The 22851-nt window shown below is 42.3% G+C and overlaps 1 protein-coding gene across 5 annotated transcripts in view; it reads right to left on the reverse strand.

Moving 5' to 3' along the window:
- qtc (GRIP domain-containing protein quick-to-court) overlaps positions 1 to 22851 on the reverse strand; it is a 180016-nt gene that overhangs the window by 48967 nt on the left and 108198 nt on the right. For all 5 annotated transcript variants that reach the window (XM_080283391.1, XM_080283390.1, XM_080283392.1 and 2 more), the window contains 5 exons: positions 19106 to 19310; positions 18044 to 18195; positions 17506 to 17768; positions 17123 to 17303; positions 5496 to 5600 (listed from right to left, as the gene is read on the reverse strand). In XM_080283391.1, the coding sequence (XP_080139517.1) occupies positions 5496 to 5600; positions 17123 to 17303; positions 17506 to 17768; positions 18044 to 18195; positions 19106 to 19310 (906 nt within the window). The remainder of the gene's footprint in view (positions 1 to 5495; positions 5601 to 17122; positions 17304 to 17505; positions 17769 to 18043; positions 18196 to 19105; positions 19311 to 22851) is intronic.

A 22851-nucleotide genomic window follows, 5' to 3' on the forward strand; every position in this document is an offset into this window, starting at 1 on the left:
TGCCACTCAGGGATGAGTGAGGCTGGTCACTCTCATCTTCAATGTCAGGACCAACTTGCATCCCAGGCTCCTACACTCCTCATGAGACAACACATTTTTTTCCTTTTTTTTATGTGTCCGACTCTGGCCATAAGCTTCACAGCCTGCTCTCAAGGCCCAGTAGTTCCCCTACATACCATACACCTCTACGTGTCACCACTTTGACGCTAACACCCAACGTCCATACTGAATACATGCTAGGGCTGTCTCGTACAGGACTGGTGTATCGGTGTTAGCAGGGGTATTTTTACATGTCAGCGGGTTTTCTGGTAGAATGGTAAAGTCTACTTTTTTCTTTTTTTAATTCAAATCTTTAAACTGTTCCCTGCACCAGTGGAGATTTGAACCTGGGTCCGTTAGGACTGCAGGCCACCTCTCTACTGACTGAACGTAGGATTGGATGATGGATGGATGTATTATTCGTTTGGTTTTCGTTTTGTTTTTAAAGGCTCCAACATGCTTGCATGTGTCGGCCTTGGTCACCTAATGGCGGCTCTCCACGCTGCACGATCCATTGCAGCCTCCCTGTTCAGTCCCTTAACCCTAAGGTCACACTTAATGACCTCGTCCCATGTCTTTCTCGGTCTACCCCTCATAACCCCACCCCCAATATTAACACTTCTCACCTTCCTCACCCAACTATCATCCCCCATCCTCTCCACATGTCCAGACCACCTCAATCTACCTCTCCTCATCACAACACCAATACACTCCAGTCCCATCCTACCTCTCAACTCTTCCATTGTAAACCCAGCCCCTCCAGGCCTTGGACGCAGGGACGCACTGCACATCCACCTAATCATTGTCATTTCTGTACGTCTGAGCCGGCGAATGTCTTCCTCCTTCACTGCCCAGGTCTCACTGCCATACAGCATTACACTCCTAACACACGCTGCATACAAAGACCCCTTAGCACGTAGGGAGAGCCCTCTCAATGTCAGGAGAGGCAAGAGCTCCCTGAACTTCTTCCAACCACTTCTCACCCTAGCCACAGAGCTAGCTCCAGCCCCACCTCCAGCACACAACATGTCTCCCAAATAACAAAACTCTTCCACACACTCAAGAGATTCACCAGCAAGTTCAATCCTTTCACGTCTGACGATCTCCACCTGCTCACCCCGGCACGCCGTACACATAAAATCAGCATTATCTCGCAGTCTACCTCTGATACCACTACATTTCTTATGCACCCATTTATCACACACACCGCACAAGATGGAATTACTTCCCACGCCCTTGTGGCAAACTGCACATGGCCACTCTCCCTCGTCTTTGACAGTACCGCCACCAACCCTAGATGTCATCATTATTATTATTTTTTTATTATGTATCCAAGGGGTGGTTGGGGTTTATTGCCCAAATAATGGCACTCAGGAATGAGTGAGGCTGGTCACTCTCACCTTAAATGCCAGGACCAACTTGCCTAGCCCTGGGCTCCTATGCTCCTCATGGGGCAACACAGGATTAGATGATGATGATGATGATTAGATTACATTCCCTGCAGTGTAGTCTTTGTTGTTCGGTCAGGGGATTTGTCTTCATGACCAGGGCCTAACACTAGGAGGAGGAAGATATGACTATCCCATCAGCTGAATTACAGCTGTTTGAGGTTGGGAGACTTGATGGAAGTGAGGTATCAGGATATCTTTACAGGATTTTTTGGACTGGAAACCCTCCAAAATCTCTCTCTTTTCATGACACTGCTGGAGAAGTGATGTCAAAAGGCACTCAGGAGACCTAAAAAGTTGGGAATGAATCAGGAGTTTTTATGTTGATGTGCTTTTAGTGTGGTCACCAACCACCAGGTCACCATCATTCTTTATTTCATACCATTAGTCTCATGGCAGGTGAGCCTGTACAGAGCTCCTGCACCTGCAGTCCTTGAGAAGTCTGAGAACAGCTGAATACCAGGGGCTACAGAATTCAATTTTCTGGGTTGTAGATCTTTTCCTTGCTGAGCAAGCAGGCTCATGTTTCTCCCCACAATCATGAGAGTCCTGGGAAGGTTCCTAGTGAGTCCCACAGCTGAATAAACTGTAAGCAATGCTACTTCTCCTGGAGGTGATTCTGGGTGTCTTAACTTGGGTATGATGACCCTCTGTTTTCATGGAGTCTCAATGCTACCAGGATCTTGAATCGAACCCTTGAGAAGGTGGGATGGGAAGAATACAAATGCCTTCATGGGGGGCTTTGTCAGCCATCTGGTTGTGAAGAGAAAGGTAGTACAAGAATATGTGAAGGTAGCCTGGCATCCAACAGATCTGTTGTCTATCTGGCAATTTCAGTAAATGCTGGCATCAGATATCTGTGCGGGATGGGGTTGCCTCTGTTTTGTGACCCACAAAATGCATAAGACCTCAACAAGGGGGACAGCTGTGGACGCAGGAAGTCTGGGAGCCCAAGGTGCAACTAAGTCCTAGGCTGGAAGTTGCATGTTGACACAAATATTTTAGAGAAATGCAAGCTGTGGGTCATGAATATGTATGCAATATAACACAAATTCCCAAGGATCGAGAGAATTCACCATGCGATGCTGAAGGGCATTGTATATTCATGGAAAGCACAATACTAAATGGATGCTCACATGAGAAACACTAGAAAACAGTGTAGTGAGCACCTGCACCCTACTACAGGTGCCACAACAAGACTGGTGGTTGGTGCTTTGTGAGCAGAAGCACTGGGCTCATGTCTCTACCACCACCTACCATTCACAGTCACTTCTGATTTTCTGAAACTCAGGGCAGTTTCCCCCCACCCCCCTTTTTCTTTTCTACTATATAGAACAGTGAAGTTTCAGCACTATTCACTTCAACTCTGACTGTGTCAGGATGGTTTAAAGCATTTCCTGAGTGGTGTACCTTTTGCTTGATGCTTCCAGCACTCGATAGTTTCCTTTACATCTTCATACACATGATGACTCAATACTTATCTAGGTTAAAAGTGTTGTGCATAACCTCCAAAGGAATGTGCAACTGCTGCTTTGTAACATATCAAAGACCGAAATAAACTTAAAATACAGACAACATAACCTGGATACTTCTAACTGAATAATACACCACACTAACACTAAAAATAAACATAACTAATTCAACAGGCAGCAAACAGTTATCTACATTACTGCAACAGCAATGAGGGCAGCAACTTATCTTGCAGTTAGAAACAAGGAATAGACAAACGATGGCAAGTGGGACAAACAACAAGGAATACCCACAAAGGATGAGGATACATCACAGAGAGCTAAGCTTCTAAAAATTCAAGTGGGGAAAAAGGATGGACGTCAATATATTGTACTAAAGAACATTAGCTGCACCCAGAGGCAATGTAGGCACCTACAGTAGAAACCAGAGACAATGTGAACACCTGCAACAGTACCCTTGGATAGTGTGGGCACCTACATTAATACTCAGGGACAATTAGGGCACAACAATAGAGCATAACAGTACCAAGGGACAGTGAGAGTACCTGCATTAGTACCAAGAGACAGTTACAGCATCTACAGTAGTACCCAGGGACTGTGGACACCTACAGTAATATTCATGGACAATGAGAATACTTAATAAAGTTAAGTATGGAAAACTGAATTTAGTACAGTGCTGACAGAGATGTGCATGAAATCTTCTTTTCTGGGGGGTGGGTGGGGGAGAATCCATTATTCTGGGAAGCTGAGAGGTGCCACAACCAATGACAGCATGCACTGGGGGGGGGGGGAGATGTGATGTCAATGACTGTCAGTTTTCTTAAGCTCGCCGGCATGCTAATACCATGACAGCATGTTGGACACATTTTTTTTTTTTTTTTTTTTTTTGGCTACCTTCCTTTATTCATCATGGTAAACTGCAATATTGTGTGCTTGACGATCACAGTTTACAACATGTTAGGGATTCTTGTGCATTAAATCTGAGCCTTGTCCGATCCAAATAATTTTCCCATAAGGCACTTGATGTAGTGCTGCCTACTTCTTCCTTAACCTTTATCATTCTTTTTCTGTGCCTGGCCTCCTCTCTTCCTATTTCTCCCATCTTTCCTGTCACTTCTTATTGCTTTTCTTTCCTTTACAGGTGGCTTTACACTGAGTGACAAGCCTAATGGTTTCCTGTAAGCTAGGAAACCATTTACAGCGCTGGGTGGTAACCATATAACCAAACCATACGTGCTCCCTACGTGTCAACAAGTGGGTTGGTGGAGGGTTAGTGCCCCTCCCCGTAAAACAAATAACTCAAAGTCAAATGGCCACCCATTACGGGATTGTGGCGTCTGGCAATAGATAGAATATATAGATAGTTTATTACCAGTATTTGTCCAAAATGGAATTAGTTCAGTACAGCAGTGTCGTATGATCTAATTACTGTACTGGATGCGAGGCCACTGTACTCATTGACAGTGGGCACCTACAGCAGTAACCATGAACAGTAAGGGCACTTATACTGTTGCAGTACCTGGAGACAGTGAGGGCAACAACAATAGTACTCACAGTGCAGACACCTACTGTATAGTAGTTCCCAATGATAATGAGGGCACCTACAGTTGTACCAAGGAATAGTAAATGTACCTACAGCAGAATTCAGTCACCTACAGCAGAACTGAAGGACAGAAGGGGTAGATGGACATAGTTTCTATCCTTAGGTTTCCCCAAAAGTAAAAAGAGTAGTCTGTAACAATGATGGGACTTAAATCACTGCAAAAACTGTTGGGACATTTAATGAACTACCAAACTGTATTAATTTGGAAGCTAGGGATGCTGAAGAGATATGAATGGTGCTCTAGAAGAGAAGGACTCCGGAAAGGTGACGAAAGCATCCAATAACCTAGGGACACAGATGAGTACTGGAACAATGAAATCAAGAAATATATATAGGCCTAAAACTGGAACACTACCCAGAAACATAGAAAAAACTTGAACCTCATCAGCCAAAGAGCATAATTTTCTTTTTAATATCTGCCATTGCCTGATGATTTTAGTTTATGAGAACTATTTTAAACTTAGGTGTTAGTTATAACCTCCATTAACCCCTTCATTATTAGAAATCCTTCCTCACTTGAATATAAAATCACCTGGTGGTGGCCTGAGTTGAGCTGCAAATATGTCATCATAATGAAGCAGTTCAAACCCTAAAACCATCCAATAATCCTAGGACAAGGAGAAACACAGCTCAAGAAATTAAGCATGAATATCTTGAGCAGTAACCCAAGACACTGAAAGCACCAAAAACAGTGCCCATTGGATGTGGAAATACTCAAACCAATAGCCACAAACATGAAAGCCAGCACTCAGGGACAATTAAGTTCTTCATACAGTAACCACACAGATATGGAACCTATAGCAGTAAGAAAAGACACAAGCACCAATACTTAGAGACGGTGAAGTAGCAGTAGGCTATCAAGGTGAGCCAACATCCACTGGGTGAGGAGGAAACCTCAATGGTTACTAAGGTATAAACAAAAAGAGTGTGATATACCTTGACCTTCTCCAGCTCCTCCTGAGTGTGGGCCAACTGCCTCATCAGACCTACCACTGTCCCCCCAGTTGTGCTGTCACCAGTCTCCATCATGCCTTCAGCCTCCTGTATGGAAATATATTATAATTAGCCACTGAACTTAAATGTACTTTCACAACTGTTCTTGAGTGTTTCCATGAGATTTCCAAAATTATGAAAACTAGCACTAAATAATTACAAATGACCATACATATATCCTTAGCAATTCTCAAATGACTGGCTCTTTGACTGAAAGAACATATATTGTACATACTGTAGAAAAGTATTTGGATGACAAGAATAAATTAGGGATACAGAATTACATGTAGATAAAGAGAAGACATACAGTAAGAACAGACCATGGTAGACATGAAACTATATATACTGTATATATGAACCATTAGATGATAAATCACTTATAAGGTGATTATAAACTCAGGACCTATTTTTTTGATATACGATCACATTTTTGCTTATACAGTCATTATGATTATATACAGCCTCACTGGTCAATGTGGGATCACTGTTTTCACCTTGACAATCAGCGACACAAAAGATGAAAGTCATTTGTTTGTTCCAAGATGGCCTTTGAATTCCATCAAGTACTGGGTGTGCTAGTGTCAGTGATGGAACAATAGTAAAGAGTTGGACTTCAAGCAGCAAGTGAAATGCAGCGAAGTGAAACAACTGCCAGGTTGGGTGTGCTGCAAACAAATTTTCAGATTTTTTCTGACAGTTAGCAGCAAGTGAAAAGCAACCAAGTGAAATAATGACCAGTTCAAGTGGGTTGGAGACTTTTGACTTTGATGAGTGAGTGACTCTTGGCCAAAAATAAATCCCCCATTAAACCCAAGTTATATATATCTCTCTATCTATAGCCAGATGCCATAATTCCATAAGGGGTGGCGATTTGTCTTTGAGTTAGTTGTATTACGGGGAGGGGCACTAACCCTCCACCAACCTATTTGTTGACATGTAGGAAACACATGTGGGTTGGTTATATGGTTAACACCCAGTGTTGCAAATGGCTTCCTGGTTTGGGGGAAACCATTAGGCTTGTTACTCAAGGTAATGCCACCTGAAAAGGAAAGAGGAGTAATAAAAAGAACAAGACAAAAGAAATATGATGAGAGGAGGGCAGATTCATAAAAAGAATGATGATGAAGGAAGAAGTAGGCAACACTACATCAAGTGAGTGGATGATGATCACCACCACCTACCACCAAAATGTTATCAATGACTCAATATATGATAATTTATCAAACACATCCTTATTGTAAAACAAGGGCATGATAATTTCATATACGGGTACTGTCTATATACTGTGTGTGTGTGTGTGTGTGTGTGTGTGTGTGTGTATACATACACCCACTACAAATTGACTTAGGACCTACACACACAGAATTGCTATGGGAGAATAGTCTGTCTTTGCTTTGTGTTTCCACCTCTACCAAGTGAATTTTTTGGGCAAGAAGTAATTGGCAACTCCTCTGATGTGGCGGGAAGTGGTGAAACACTCACCACGTCAGTGGCTGCCCAGAAGCGAGCGTGGGAGTATATGTTCCAGTCACTCCGAGCTTGCACCTCCCTCTTTTTTTTGTATACATTACTGTTTGCCCTGTTATTTTCCTAAAGTCGAGTTATATGGAGTAGATGGAAAGTTGTTGAATGCTGTGAAGAGTATATATGATGGTGCTAAGGCTGCAGTGCGTGTGGATGATGAACTAAGTAAATTTTTCTCTTTGGAGGTTGGGCTGAAACAGGGATGTGTCATGTCTCCATGGTTGTTCAATCTGTTCATGGATGGGGTAATAAAAGAGGTACAAGGTAGGGTAGTGGATGTTGGAGTGGCCCTGGTGAGAGAGGATAGTGTTTGGAAACTCCCTGTACTGTTGTTTGCAGATGATACTGTGTTGTTGAGTGAAGACGAAGGGGAGCTGCAAGGCTTGGTGGATGAGTTTGGGAGTGTGTGTAAGAAACGGAATCTAAAGGTGAATGTAGGGAAAAGTAAAGTGATGGTCTTTGAGAGAGGTGAAGTCAGTGAATGTACAGCGAGGTTGGATGGTGAGGAATTGGAAAATGTGAGTACGTTTAAGTACTTGGGTAGTGTGATGAGTAAAGATGGAGGTTTGGAGGGTGAAGTGCTTGAAAGGGTACAGCAGGGAAGAAAGGTTGCTGGTTCTTTGAAAGCAGTGATAAGAAACAGGGAAGTGAGCATGGAAGTGAAAAAGTTACTACATGACAGTATTGTGATACCAACTCTAACGTATGGAAGTGAACCTTGGACGCTGTTGGAAGGACACAAGTCAAGAGTGAGAGCAGTGGAAATGAGTTATTTAAAAGGAGCCTGTGGAGTCACATGGAGAGACAGGCTGACGAATGAGGATATAAAGGAGCGCTGTGGTGTGGATGTGGATGTGATAGGAAGTGTTATGAGGAACACACTGAGGCGGTTTGGCCATGTGGAGAGGATGAAGGGTGAAAGACTGACGAAGAGAGTGTATATGAGTGAGGTGGAGGGGGGAAGAGGGAGGGGGAGGCTGAGGATGAGATGGAGGGATGGGGTGGAGAGGTATATGAAAGAGGGGGGTGTGAGTTGGGAGCAGGGCAGTGAAATGGCGGGGGACAGGACGACGTGGAGGCGATTTGTTTGTGGCCACCCCAAATGGGATTGAGGCGTCTGGCAATAGATAGATAGACAGAGTTATCATGCCTGGAAAGGGCTGCTTAAGGGATGAGAGGGTCCATATCATTGCACGGAGGCAGGATAATGTCCCTATCAACACGATTTATGAACATACTGGATGCACAAAGTCGACCATCATGAAGATTCTTGCTGCAGCGCGCAGCCTGCCACCTGATGTCGTACCCGAGCACAAGCATGGCGATGGAATGAATAGAATGACTTCCAGAGGTACAGATACGCTTCTGAAGAGGGAAGTAATCAAGAATCCTTGACTGACAGCAGCAGAATTGAAGAGAATGCATCCCCAACTGTTACAAGATGTCTCAATTCAAACTATCTAACACCGCTTGTAGAGGAAGCTGGGTTTGCCTGGCCAATAAACCGCTTCTCACTGACCGCATGAAGAAGCAGCGCATTCAGTTTGCCAAGAAGTATGCATAATGGACATCGGATGAGTGGAGAAAAGTTGTTTTCCGATGAAAGCACATTTCAAGTGTTTCAGGTGTGCTCTGCCAAGGTTCGTCGCCCTGCCTCCCGTAGTTGATAAGACCCTGCTTACACTGTGCCGACTGTTAAGCACCCACAATCAGTAATGGTATGGGGATGTTTCTCAGGTGAAATGGAAAGGGGAGGTCTCTACTTTCTCCCTATGAACTTGATGATGAATGGTGGCCAGTACATTCAAGTTCTGAAAGATCATTTGTTAAACTTTTTGGCTACTCATAGGCACGACTTTTTCATGTACGATTCAGCTCCATGTCACAAGTCAAGAAAAGTGACAAAATGGCTTTAGGATAATCGGATTGAGGTCCTCGACTGGCCTGGAAACAGTCCAGATCTAAATCCGATAGACAACTGCTGGCCAAAGATGAAGAAAATCATGGCAGAGAAGAAGACACCCAATCTGGACAACCTCAAGACTGAACTGACAAATGTTTGGTGCAAAGAAATGTCCTCAGATTACTTTAGAGATCTAAGTGATTCCATGCCAGAACGCATCCAACTGGTCCTGAAAAACAAGGGAAACATGATTTCATATTAATGAACGGCATTTCATGAACAAACATTGTGATATACAATGATTTCTGTTTTCAAATACCATGTGGGGTGAGGTCCTAAGTTAATCTGTGGTAGCGGTGTATATATATATATATATATATATATACAGTATATACAGTAGGGCACCAACTTTCGCTACAGCAGGATTCGCGGAATCCACTTTCGCGGCATGCACCAAATATTCCCTAACTTCCACTTTCGCTTGAAAAAAATCGATTTTCACGCACAAATTTTGGGTTTGGGACAATATTTTGAACTTTGAATTTCCTGCACCGCCCGCCCGCAACCCACCGCCATCTTGAATGACGTCATGTCAACACTCTGTCCACCCATTCCCGCCATTGTGTACGAGCGTGCTAGCTCCATTGTGTTGGATTCTCACAGTTCAATGGCCTCTACTATACCTGGTAGTGTAGGGAAAGGGCCTGGTGGTGTGGGGGGAGAGCCTGGTGGTGTGGGGGGAGGGCCGGGAGGCAGTGGTGGTGATAAAAAGTGGCCAGGACATTCAAAGTCAGGAGGAAAGGCCAAGGCTAAAAGAAAGTATCGTGTTGGAGTGAAGAAACGGCAGTATAATAATGAAATGAAAAGGAAGATAGTTGAGTTTTTATTGTTTGTATCTCACAATGCAATGTACAATAGTGATTTGATGTACTGTATTGCAAGTGAAAATGAAAATCTGATGTTACTTTAGGATAACCGGGAACCAATTAGCCTTTTTGCCATAAAGACAATGCCCCAACTTTCGCTAATTCCACTTTCGCGCATTTTTTTTGGACCCAATTAGGCGCGAAAATTGGTGCCCCACTGTATATATATATATATATATATATATATATATAGATAGATAGATATAGATATATATAGATATATATATATATATATATATATATATATATATATATATATATATTCATATATATATATATATATATATATTCATATATATATATATATATATATATATATATATATATATATATATATATATATATATATATATATATATATATATATATATATAAAGCAACGTTGAGTCTGGTTAGTACTTGGATGGGTGACCGCCTGGGAACACCAGATGCTGCTGGCTCATTCTCCCTACGTGTCAAGTGGGGTTGGTGGAGGATTAGTGCCCCTCCCTGTAAAACAATTAACTCTAAGCCCTTGGCCATCCCGTTTGGGATACATGGCGTCTGGCAATGAATGAATATATATTCATATATATATATATGAGTGACCAGCCTCACTCATCCCCGAGTGGCATTACATGAGCAATAAACCCCAACCACCTCCCGGATACAAACCTCCACCGGCTCAATCTGATTGGAGCGGAAAAATTACCCACTAAAACACTAGGGGCCAAAATTTGGTTATATGGTTACCACCCAACGTAGTAAATGGTTTCCTGGTGTACAGGAAACCATTTGGCTTGTCACTCAGTGTAGAGCCACCCACAGGCAGAAGGAAGAGGAAAAAAAGAAAGACAGAAGAGGGAGTGTAAGGTCACCTGTAGGCAGAAGGACAAGGGAAGAATGAGGGAAAGAAAGACAGAGAATATAAATACATATACTGTATATATATATATATATATATATATATATATATATATATATATATATATATACTTTCTATCTATCTATTGCCAGACACCTCAATCCCGTTTGGGGTGGCCACAAACAAATCGCCTCCAAGTCGCCCTGTCCCCCGCCATTTCACTGCCCTGCTCCCAACTCACACCCCCCTCTCTCATATACCTCTCCACCCCATCCCTCCATCTCATCCTTGGCCTCCCCCTCCCTCTTCCCCCCTCCACCTCACTCACATACACTCTCTTCGTCAGTCTTTCACCCTCCATCCTCTCCACATGGTCATCCACCTCAGTATGTTCCTCATAACGCTTCCTATCACATCCACATCAACTCCACAACGCTCCTTTATATCCTCATTCGTCAGCCTGTCCCTCCATGTGACTCCACAGGCTCCTCTTAAATAACTCATTTCCACTGCTCTCACTCTTGACTTGTGTCCTTCCAACAACGTCCAAGCTTCACTTCCGTACGTTAGAGTTGGTATCACAATACTGTCATGTAGTAACTTTTTCACTTCCATGCTCACTTCCCTGTTTCTTATCACTGCTTTCAAAGAACCAGCAACCTTTCTTCCCTGCTGTACCCTTTCAAGCACTTCACCCTCCAAACCTCCATCCTTACTCATCACACTACCCAAGTACTTAAACGTACTCACATTTTCCAATTCCTCACCATCCAACCTCGCTGTACATTCACTGACTTCACATCTCTCAAAGACCACCACTTTACTCTTCCCTACATTCACCTTTAGATTCTGTTTCTTACACACTCTCCCAAACTCATCCACCAAGCCTTGCAGCTCCCCTTCGTCTTCACTCAACAACACAGTATCATCTGCAAACAACAGTACAGGGAGTTTCCAAACACTACCCTCTCTCACCAGGGCCACTCCAACATCCACTACTCTACCTTGTACCACTTTTATTACCCCAACCATGTACAGATTGAACAACCATGGAGACATGACACATCCCTGTTTCAAACCAACTTTCAAAGAGAAAAATTCACTTAGTTCACCATCCACACGCACTGCAGCCTTCGCACCATCGTACATACTCTTCACAGCATTCAACAACTTCCCATCTACTCCATATATTCTTAACACTTTCCACAATCCTTGTCTATCCACCTTGTCATATGCTTTCTCCAAATCCATGAAAGCTGCATACAACTTCTTTCCCTTCTCTAGAAACTTTTCCACTAAAGATCTAAGAATGAATATCTGATCTACACAACCTCTTCCCTTCCTAAAGCCTCCCTGTTCTTCTCCAACTAATTTCTCTGTTCTTTCTCTGTCAATAAGTATCCTACCATACACTTTTCCTATTATACTAAGAAGACAAATGCCCCTATGATTACCACACACATCTTTTCCCCTTTTCCTTTATACATGGGAATAATTATACCTGACTTCCAATCCTCTGGGACCCTACCTTCCTCCCAGGCCAATCTGCACATCTTCCACATCCATTCTACTACTATCTCTCCCCCATGCTTCAGCATTTCACCACACACTCCATCAATTCCTGGGGCTTTCCCCGATTTAACTTTCTTCATTGCTTCCACAACTTCTATCCTACTGATTTCTTCCTGTCTTCTCACCTCCCTCCTTCTCCCAGCCATTCCCCAGCCACTTATACTCGCATTACTTCCATCCTCCACGTTCAACAATTCCTTAAAGTGTTCTCTCCATCTGCTCACTTTTTCTCCCTTCTCCACTAGTAATCTACCATTTTTATCTTTCACTCCCCCGCTAACTTCACTTCCACCCTGTCTTACTCTTTTCACCTCTTTCCAGAACATTTTCTTACAGTCCCTCCACTTTACACTCAAATTCCTTCCAAATTCCTCATCCACTCTCTTCTTTCTCTTACTAATCTTTTCACCTCTCTCTTTCTACATATAACTCTCTCTTCCGCCTCTCAACTTCTTCCACGCCCCTATTTCTCATCCATTCATTGTATGCTTTCTTCTTTTGAGCCACAGCCTGTTTCACCTCTTCAGTCCACCACGCTGTTCCTTGCACCCCCCTCCGTCTTGTCTTCCTTCCACGCACCATATATATATTATATTATATTATATTATATATATATATATATATATATATATATATATATATATACAGTATATATATATATCCATCCATCCATCATCCAATCCTGCGGTGCTTCATGAGAAGTGTAGGAGCCCAGGGCTAGGCAGTTGGTCCTGACATTTAAGATGAGAGTGACCAGCCTCACTCATCCTTTAGTGGCATTATGTGAGCAATAAATTCCAACCACCCCTTGGATATAAACCTTTACCGGCTCAATCCGACTGAAGTGGAATAATTACCCCCTAACCCACCAGGAGCCAAAATTTGGTTACATGGTTACCACCCAGTGTAGTAAATGGTTTCCTGGTGTACAGGAAACCATTTGGCTTGCAACTTAGTGTAGAATCACCCACAGACAGAAGAAAGAGGAAAGAATGAAGGAAAGAAAGACGGAAGAGGGAGTGTAAAGTCACCCGTAGGCAGAAGGACGAGGAAAGAATGAAGGAAAGAAGACAGAAGAGGATGGAAGTATGAAGAGGAGGAGAGCAGCACTACACTGATTGAGTGGATGGTGAGTGTCCCCACATACCACATATATATATATATATGACCCATACATGTACAGTACACATATTCATACCAGGTACAGTACTGTTTGATCAATAATCAAGTGATACTAACACTGCTGCAGGTATTGTAGAAAAAAAAAAAACAGTAATACAGTACCAAGATTCTACACACATCAACTGCAGTGAAAAGTAAATACAGTTACAACACTAAAATAATATATTCACTGGATAGCATAATACTCTACGGTGTGTAATAAGCATCCAGAAAGCTCACAACTCACTAATTTGACTTGAAGAAACTACCTATGTCTGGGTCTCAGTTTTACTAAGAGGACTCTTCTGGTGAAAATACACTGAAGATACTTATTTCAAGCACTATAGTTTTTGTGATGTGTGCAATTTATTGCTTGGTCTGAAATAATTTTGGGAGACAGGTTATACAGTAATATAAAACACAGTGCAGGTACAAGTTCACTACATGCTGCTATAGTCAGCTATAATCTAAGGGAATTTACTCTGCAACAAAGAAGTATGGATTTGTAGTAGTGTGGAATATTCTAATCATCAGGGAGTTATCTGTTGTTGTACAGGCAACCACAGAAACTGATACTTCAAGCACTGAGATGATCGCAGGTACCAACATGGGGATGGTACACTGCCAAACTCTCTACTGCACTGGCTACAGTCCCTTCTTCCTCCACTTTCACTCACACTGACCTCAGACAAACAGAAGTCAGATCTGATGGGCAGATTGAGTTGGAACTTGAAATATTGTGCAGAGGTAAAATAGCAGGTCTTTAAGGTTCTGCTGCTTGTTCGTTGTTTTTTCTTTCATATTTTTTCTACATTTCTGGAGCTCCATTTAGTTGTCTGCCTCTTGTAATTCCTTCAATCACTGTTGGTCCACAATTTGCTTGCCCTGTCCCTGAAGGTGCTTAATTCAGGTGTTTACATCTTGCCCCTCCCCATTGGTACTCATCAGTCCATATGTTTACGAACTATTTAAAGTGCAACAGCAGTTCAGACTAACATACTTATACCACTTAATGGGATAATGGCAGCTTGTTCAAAAGTGAAGAATGAGGAAAATAGCAGTAATTCAATCTAGCGTCCAACAATGATGGTATCTGCATATTTCAGGTAATACAAGCTGAAATATAACACTAATGCAAATACTTTCTGACATGCTCTATTCCCTCTTCAACAAAACAAAAGGAGAAATTCAGTGCATGTGTAAAACAGCATGCAATAACATTTTCTAATCCAGTGATATGGAATTGAAGAGATGCTTATTTGTTGAGAAACTTAAAGATATTCTCTTCATCCATCCATCCATCATCCAATCCTATGTTGCCCCATGAGGAGCATAGAAGCCCAGGACTAGGCAAGTTGGTCCTGACATTTAAGATGAGAGTGACCAGCCTCACCTTCTCTGAGTGGCATTACATGAGCAATAAAACCCAACCATCCCTTGGATATAAACCTGCACCACATCAATCCAAATGGAGCACCTTAATTACTCATTTTGCCACCAGGTGCCATAATTTGGTTATATGGTTACCACCCAGCGTAGTAAATGGTTTCATGGTGTACAGGAAACCATTTGGCTTGTCACTCAGTGTAGAGTCACCCACAGGCAGAAGGAAGAAGAAAGAATGAAGGAAAGAAAGACAGAGAGGGAGTGGAAAGTCACCTGTGGGCAGGACAATGAAAGAATGAAGGAAGGAAAGACAAAGGAGGAAGGATGGAAGAAAGGAAAGGGCAGACGTCCTAGGCAGCAGTACATCGAGTGAGTGGATGGTGAGCGCCCCCACCTACCACAAGATATTTTCTTAACCGCTTCAATACAATGATGACTTTCCCTTCTATACAGGCTACTGGTAATGATCTAATTCCATTTACGAGAGACTCCTTGGGCTGAAGGCGATAAGATTGTATACCCTTCCTCTATGCATTGTACTGTACTCCTTTTACTTCAAAAAGCATTTCCTTGTGGCTACTGCCAGACATTTTAATATGCTGAAGGAAATTCCAAAGAGCAGTAAGTTTATATAATGTCCTGTGTTAACATAAGTCTGCAGAATGGAAGCTGCTGACAAAAGTGCAGTTTGTATGAAATATGGTCCACAGAATACTGGTAGTGGGAAAAAAAAGAAAAATGGATACAAATCTTCAATTTCACTGTTTTCAGTCCGGTAAGAAAATGCTAAAATATGTAAATTTAATGAGAAGTGAACTGTCTTTTGCAGCAGCAGCTTGTACATACAAACCATAAATAATGCATATAGTACCGCTAGAACTTAACTGCAGTTACATGTACACCACTTCAGTCTTAAGGATTCATAAATTATAAGTGCAGATCAGAAGTCAGAACTATTTCTACTGCAATAAATCTTCAGTTTAAAGTTACCTACTGTAGCTTTTCTGCTTATTAAAGCTTCAGTCTAAAGTTACCACTTTTTATCAACACTCTGCCTGCAAATTACAGCTAATTTATTTCTCTGCTTGTCAAATATTCCTTCCTGCCTATTCCAACCAAGTAACTCCAAATATCTTGAGCATCATGAAGGAGATGGTGCACACAGCTGATACCTGCAGCAGTGGATGATGCAGCTTTCTTGTCACACTGCCGCTGCTCTTCACCGGGCCAGTCTTGCCATAGAGTTAACATAAGCATATAGTATATGCTATATACTTCATCATTTACTATGTTTGCAATGAATCAATATTTACCATGGCATGTACAGGCAAACCCGGATTTACGATACTACTGTATGCGATACCCCAGATTAATGATGGGGGTAGAAATACCACCCTACCCCACCTACTGTAGGCCTACCCCCAGTTTTGCAATGGGCACTGCACCCCACTGCCACCTCATGAGTCATCACATCACAACCTATCGCCACCCCCAAAGCCAGCGCATCAGTCTCCCGCTACCATCACCCCACCTCGCCAGGCTTCCCCTCCCTTCTGACCCTCCCCTGGAGATGGGGTTTGAGGGCTTTGAGGAGGATGAGTGAGTGCTAGGGAGCATCACATGTCCCCAAGCCTCGGGGGGTGGGGGGCGGATAGCAAGGACGATGACCAAGACCGGACATGGACCTACAAGAAGAAAGAGATGAGTGCCGTTTGGATTTTCTGACCTATTTTTTAAGATTTTCAGATTTTGTTTGTTGGATTTTGTGAGTTACTTACAGGTGTTAGGCTTAGATTAGCTTCTTTTACAGCTGTCGGGCCATTTAGACTGGCTTTAAACATTTTTTTTGGACTCATGTGGGTGGGTTGTTGGGGGGGAAACCTAAGGCTCAAATACGTATCCCTATATTTTACATGTTAAATTGTCCCCGATTTATTATACCTCGTCCAGCGATGGGTTTTTACTTAACCAATTGTATCATTAAACCAGGGTTTGCCTGTATTCTGTTTTATTAATTATAGTACTTCTGTTCATTTCAACTTAACATGCTGTCTCTGCAAGCAATGTCATGGTCATGAACAGTACAACACTTTACACACTATTCAACAGTAGTCATAAAAACTAACTTCATTATGAGATAATTCATTCCCTGATATGATAAAAGGGACTATGTGACATGTCTAAAGTGCATCACTCCACAGCCACTATCACTGTCAAACCCTTATACTTGACCTGCTCCTTCTCTTGCCCTCACCTTGTGATCATCATCAGCCTGCAGTCTTGCTGCTTGCTGACCCTTGAGGAACATCTGCAGGTACATCTTTTGGTGCCTGAGCTCCGCTTCGCCAAGCTCCTGTCTTAGTCTTGTCACTTCGGCCTCTAATTCCCGTACTCGTTCCTGGCTCCTTGTATACTGGGGCCGTAGCTCAAAGTACCTGCCAAACATATTTACTGAATTATTTGTTGTGGGTAAAGGGATAATATTATAAAAACATTTCATTAGGTTATGCCACATACAGATTATACAAACAAGAATTATTTTTGCATTTACACTAAAGAACATGCAAACCAGCTACAATAATTCAGTTATGCTAAATTCCAACATTAATGGCCAGTTTTCTAGGATGAGGATCATACTTAAGGTTTGCATCACTAAGCTTGGCCAGCAGAGACTCCACACGATCATTGTGTTTTTCTTTCAGCTCATTGTATTCTTCAAGGTGGTTCCTCCTTAGCACCTCCTCCCTCCTCTGCAGTTCTTCTTGCAGCAGTCGCACTTCCTCTCTCAGTCGTTCCTCCACCTTAGAGGTTTCTCCTTCCTTCTCTTCCTGCCAAGCCTCACGGTCCTCCTCAATGGGCTGCCCTCGAAGTGATGACCCATGGTTCACCTCGAATGGATCCTGGTAATTTACAGGTATGTGAAAAGTGGCCTTTCAGCATACATAACTTTAACTGCCATGATACGATATAAAGACAAACAGCATAAAATGTAAGGCACATACAAGTAGTAACTTTAGGTTCATGCGATAATTAACAAATCAGTATATGAACTGTCCTGTAAGTGTAGCAGCATACAGTACACAAGCTGGAACTTATCAGTACAAAAATTAAATTTCATCTCTGTTCATAACAAAAATCCTTCAAAAATGTAAAGCACAAGGTTTTTTCAACTGACCCTGGCTGACAGTGCAGGAGATGTGAGGTCATCATAATGGCCAGAATCAGCCAGGGATCGGGTCAACTCTACAGAGTCTCCTGTGGTCTCTGATGCTGACCTAGCGGCCGGGGACACTAAAGGTACCCGCACTGTCCCAGTTTCACAAGTGCCTACAAGGAAGAGATGAAAAGGAGAAATTTTTTATATATGGTTACAGCAGAAATGCATGCCTCTGCAGCATGAGGATATACTACATATTTTATTCTTGTCAATGTAAGAATTTTATTAAGAATTACAGACCCATCTCATGATGAAGAGGTTAGGAACAATTTCCTATAAACTCTGCACAAAGGTGATGTGCTTTTCTCAATTTCCATTAAACATTGTATAGTACTAAGATGGTGCTTTTTAATTCATACTTGGCATCTACAGACAGTTTTATTCAGTGTAGCATTTTTTTTCTTTTTTAACTGGATGTGTTAGATATGGCCTTCCTTAACCTCTTCACCATTAGCTGCTACTAAATTTACTAAATCACCTGGAGGCAGCATGATTTTAAAAATGCCAATAAACTGACATAGTTAACCTTTCTGGCACAAGGATGTACTTTGTACCTAATAATGACCAGTGCAAGACAATCAGTATTAAGCTAAGAGACCCATAAAGTGATGATGTAAATGTATAGCAAGATGCTTATCTCTTAATTTTAGGGCAGAGGACAAAACCATCTTTCAAGCTCTCTCATGCATTCTGGAGGAACTGGAAAAACTGTACATAGACTGAAATTGCACTAAGGGTTCTTACGAAGAAAACTGATTGGTGAAAGACCTCTCTAAAATTTATCCCTCATACAAATTCCTAACCAAGCCTCAACCAAACTCTTCAGAGAACAGCTATACTAATGGATTCAGCACACTGAAAACTTTCATTTTATCATATCTTTAAGTTGAAACAACTGCATGACACCTTGAGATTCAAATCAGCTTAGAAAATAATGCATTTACCAGTACTATACTGTACTGCAGTTAATTCTTATATGTAGCAGTCCTCAATAAAAGAACCTATCTTGGTCTGTTTTACCATTACTGAGGTTGTCCATAAGTCGACTCAGCTCTGGCTCACTGCCTTCAGATGGTGTGGCAGAGGAGACCTTTTGGGTTGGTGTGACATGGGAAGGATGGACCTCAGACACTGTTAGCCGCTCTGGACTTGGCCGTGGCTGTGTTACATTCTCACTGTGGTCACTCAAGTGGTGGGATACAGTTATGGCTGCTTCTGTGATGGCCTGTTAGTAAAACATGGCTAGTGAAATGATTCACCATCTGCTGAAATGCAGGTACAATATTATACTGTACAATAATATTTATTAGTGAACACATAATTCTGTTTTACCCCTTCAATGTCTACGGGCGTGACAGCAGACTACCCTGTATTACAGTACAGAGTGTGTGTGTGTGTGTGTGTGTGTGTGTGTGTGTGTTGTAACAAACTATCTATAATTATTTTACTTATATACATTATTATATATACATATATCAATATCTATCTATTTACACTAATTATATTTATATACATTATTATATCTACATATATCAATATCTATGTACAGTATCTATATTGTTGTACTGTATCATATCGTTTATAAAGTCTCCAACATGCTTGCATGCCTTGGCATGTCACCTTATGGTGGTTTTCCACACAGCCTGATCTCTTGTGGCCTCCCAATTCAGTCCCTTATCCCTGAGGTCACAGTCTATGACCTCATCCCAGTTTTTTGGGGGTCTGCCTCTTGCAACCCGACCCCCAACATTCACACTTCTCGCTTTCTGCACCCAACTGTTATCCTACACCCTCTCCAACATGCCCAAACCATCTCAATCTTCCTCTCCTCATCACAACATCAATACACTCTAGTCCTGTCCTTCCTCTCAACTCTTCAAACGTAAACCTAGCCCCCCCTGGGCCTAGCATTCAAGGATGCACCACACATCCATCTAATCATTATCATTACTGCACGTTTGGCCCTACGAATACCTTCTTCCTTTACTGCCCAAGTCTCACTACCATGTGTGTGTATCTGTCTATCTATCTACCTTTATATATTATATACTGTATACTGTATATATGGGGGAGGTGGTGGCTCAATCGGTAAAGTGGTGGCCTGAGGTCCTGCGGGACCAAGGTTCAAATCCCCAATGGGGCAGTGAACAGTTTAAGGATTTGAATTTCATTAAAGCAGACTTTACCGATCTACCAGAACACCCGCCAACATGTCGTAAAAATACCCACGTTAATACCAATACACCAGTCCTGTGTGAGACAGCCCTAGCATGTATTCAATATGGACGGTGGGTGTTAGCGCCAAAGTGGTGACATGTAGAGGTGTATGATATGTAGGAGGACTACTGGGCCTTGGGAGCAAGCTGTGAAGCCTATGCCCAGAGTCGAGCACATAATATATATATATATATATATATATATATATATATATATATATATATATATCATCATCCAGACCTCCTTTCCCACCCAAGGGCAGGGTGAGGAGTAGCAATGTCCAGACAGCCCAAAATTGCCCAATCCAATGGGCCACGCTTCCATTCACTCATCATTCAAGCCCCCGGAATCCTGGCTCTATCAGATACGCTAAAACCATTCACCACGTTCTGTAGCTTCACATATTCGTATCCGACAGAGTCAATCCAGACGCTGCCAAGTTAAAAAGGGGTGCCAAAAATCCCTGATCATGCACTTCTCACAAAATTCATCCATCCAGCTCGATCTCCTGTCAGTGCCCTAGCCTCACCGACTTCCAAACCTCTCTTCCTCACACATTCATCCACCATATCTCTCCACCTTCTCCTTGGCCTACCTCGCCTCCTCCCTCCTTCGAATTCGCTCAGATATACCTTCTTCACCACTCTATTGTTATCCATTCTCTCCACATGACCATACCATCTCAGTACATTCTCTTCAATTCTGGTGTCCACTGACTTCCTCATTCCGTATCTTTCACGAATCACATTATTTCGTATCCTATCCACCCTCTGTGCTCCATATTCATTCCACAGCAGTCCCATCTCCACTGCTCTTACTCTTGACTTTTCATTTTCATGCCACACCATAGTCTCACATACATATGTTAAAGATGGCACTAACACTCCTTCATGTAAGCCTCGTGCAGCTGCAACACTCAAGCCTCTGTTTCTCATCAAGGCCTTCATTACACCAGCTACTTTTCTTCCTTGTGTCACTCTACTTTCAACTTCTTTTGCACATTTTCCTCTCTTTTCTATCACTGTACCCAGGTATTTGAACTCTCTCACCAATTCCAGTCTCTCTCCATTCACTCTTACATTGCACTGGGAGTCACCTTCTCTCTCAATAACCATCACTTTACTCTTTTCTACAATTACTCTCAAGGAACGACACTTACAGACATCAGCAAAACTCTGCACTAGCCTACCAAGTTCTTGTCCGGTACTTGCAAGCAGTATTGCATCATCAGCATACAACAAATTTGAGATATTCCATCCATCACCATTCATTACCAATGCCATCCCTCTCTCCATTACTCATGTTTTCACTTCTCTCATCAACCCATCCATATATACATTGAACAACCATGGGGACATCACACAACCTTGTCGCATGCCCACACTGATTGTGAACCATTCACTTAGATGCCCATTAACCCTGACACATGCTTCACTACCATCATAAAAACTTGACGGAACCTAGCAGCTTACCCTCTACACCGAATATGCGCAAAACTTTCCACAATCCTTCTCTATCCACTTTGTCATATGCTTTTTCCAGATCCATGAATGCCATAAACACCTTATGGTCCTTCTCACAAGCCTTCTCTACTATCTGTCTCACTGCAAATATTTGGTCCAAACATCCTCTGCCACTCCTAAAGCCACTCTGTTCATCAATCACTAGGACTTCTGATCTCTCTCTTACTATCTCTATAATAATTCTTCCATATACCTTCCCTACCACACTCAGTAAGCTTATGCCACAATAATTCTTGCACTCACTTCATTCACCTTTATTTTTGTACAGGGGTACAATCACAGCCTTTTTCCACTCTGCAGGCAGTTTCACTCATCCATGCCTTCTTACATATCTCCAACAAGCACTTCATTTCATTCTCTCCACTACATTTAAGCATCTCTGCATACACCTCATCAACCCCAGCGGCTTTCCCATTTTTCAGCCGCTTCACAGCACTCTTCACCTGTGCGAGTGTCATGTCTCCTGGCACTGCATTCCTTCTCTGCAAACCCCCAAAACTAATCATGTTTACAGCTGCTCTGCTCTCTCTATCCCCATTCATCAGGCTTTCAAAATATTTTTTCCATCTGATCCTTACTTCATCTCCATGGGTTAATAATCTACCACCTGCATCCTTCACGCCATCCCATTTCTTTCCGCTTTCACTTCTACATTTCTGCACCTCTTTCCAGAATAACTTTCTATTTTCAGGGTAGTTTGCATTCATTTTTCTTCCTAGATCCTCATTTACCTCCTCCTTTTTCCTCTTCACTAGTCTCTTTATGTGCTTCTTGCTCTCAACATATTCAGTTCTTATTTCAACAGAACCCCTATCCTGTAACCACTTTAGCCACTTCTTCCTCTTTTCCTCCACCGCTCTCTTTACCTCCTCATCCCACCATGCCGTACCTTTCTGTTGTTACTCTTGCCACACCACACACCACTTTAGCATTCCTAACTAAGCAATCCCTATATGCATTCCACAGTCTGTCCAGATCCATTTCATTCCAATTCAGTAATTCTACCTCATCCTCTACTTTGGTCCT

The sequence above is a fragment of the Coenobita brevimanus genome, chromosome 97 (assembly GCF_032717465.1).
Source record: "Coenobita brevimanus isolate Jiangsu-jjx chromosome 97, ASM3271746v2, whole genome shotgun sequence".
NCBI classification, from domain to species: Eukaryota; Metazoa; Arthropoda; class Malacostraca; order Decapoda; family Coenobitidae; genus Coenobita; species Coenobita brevimanus.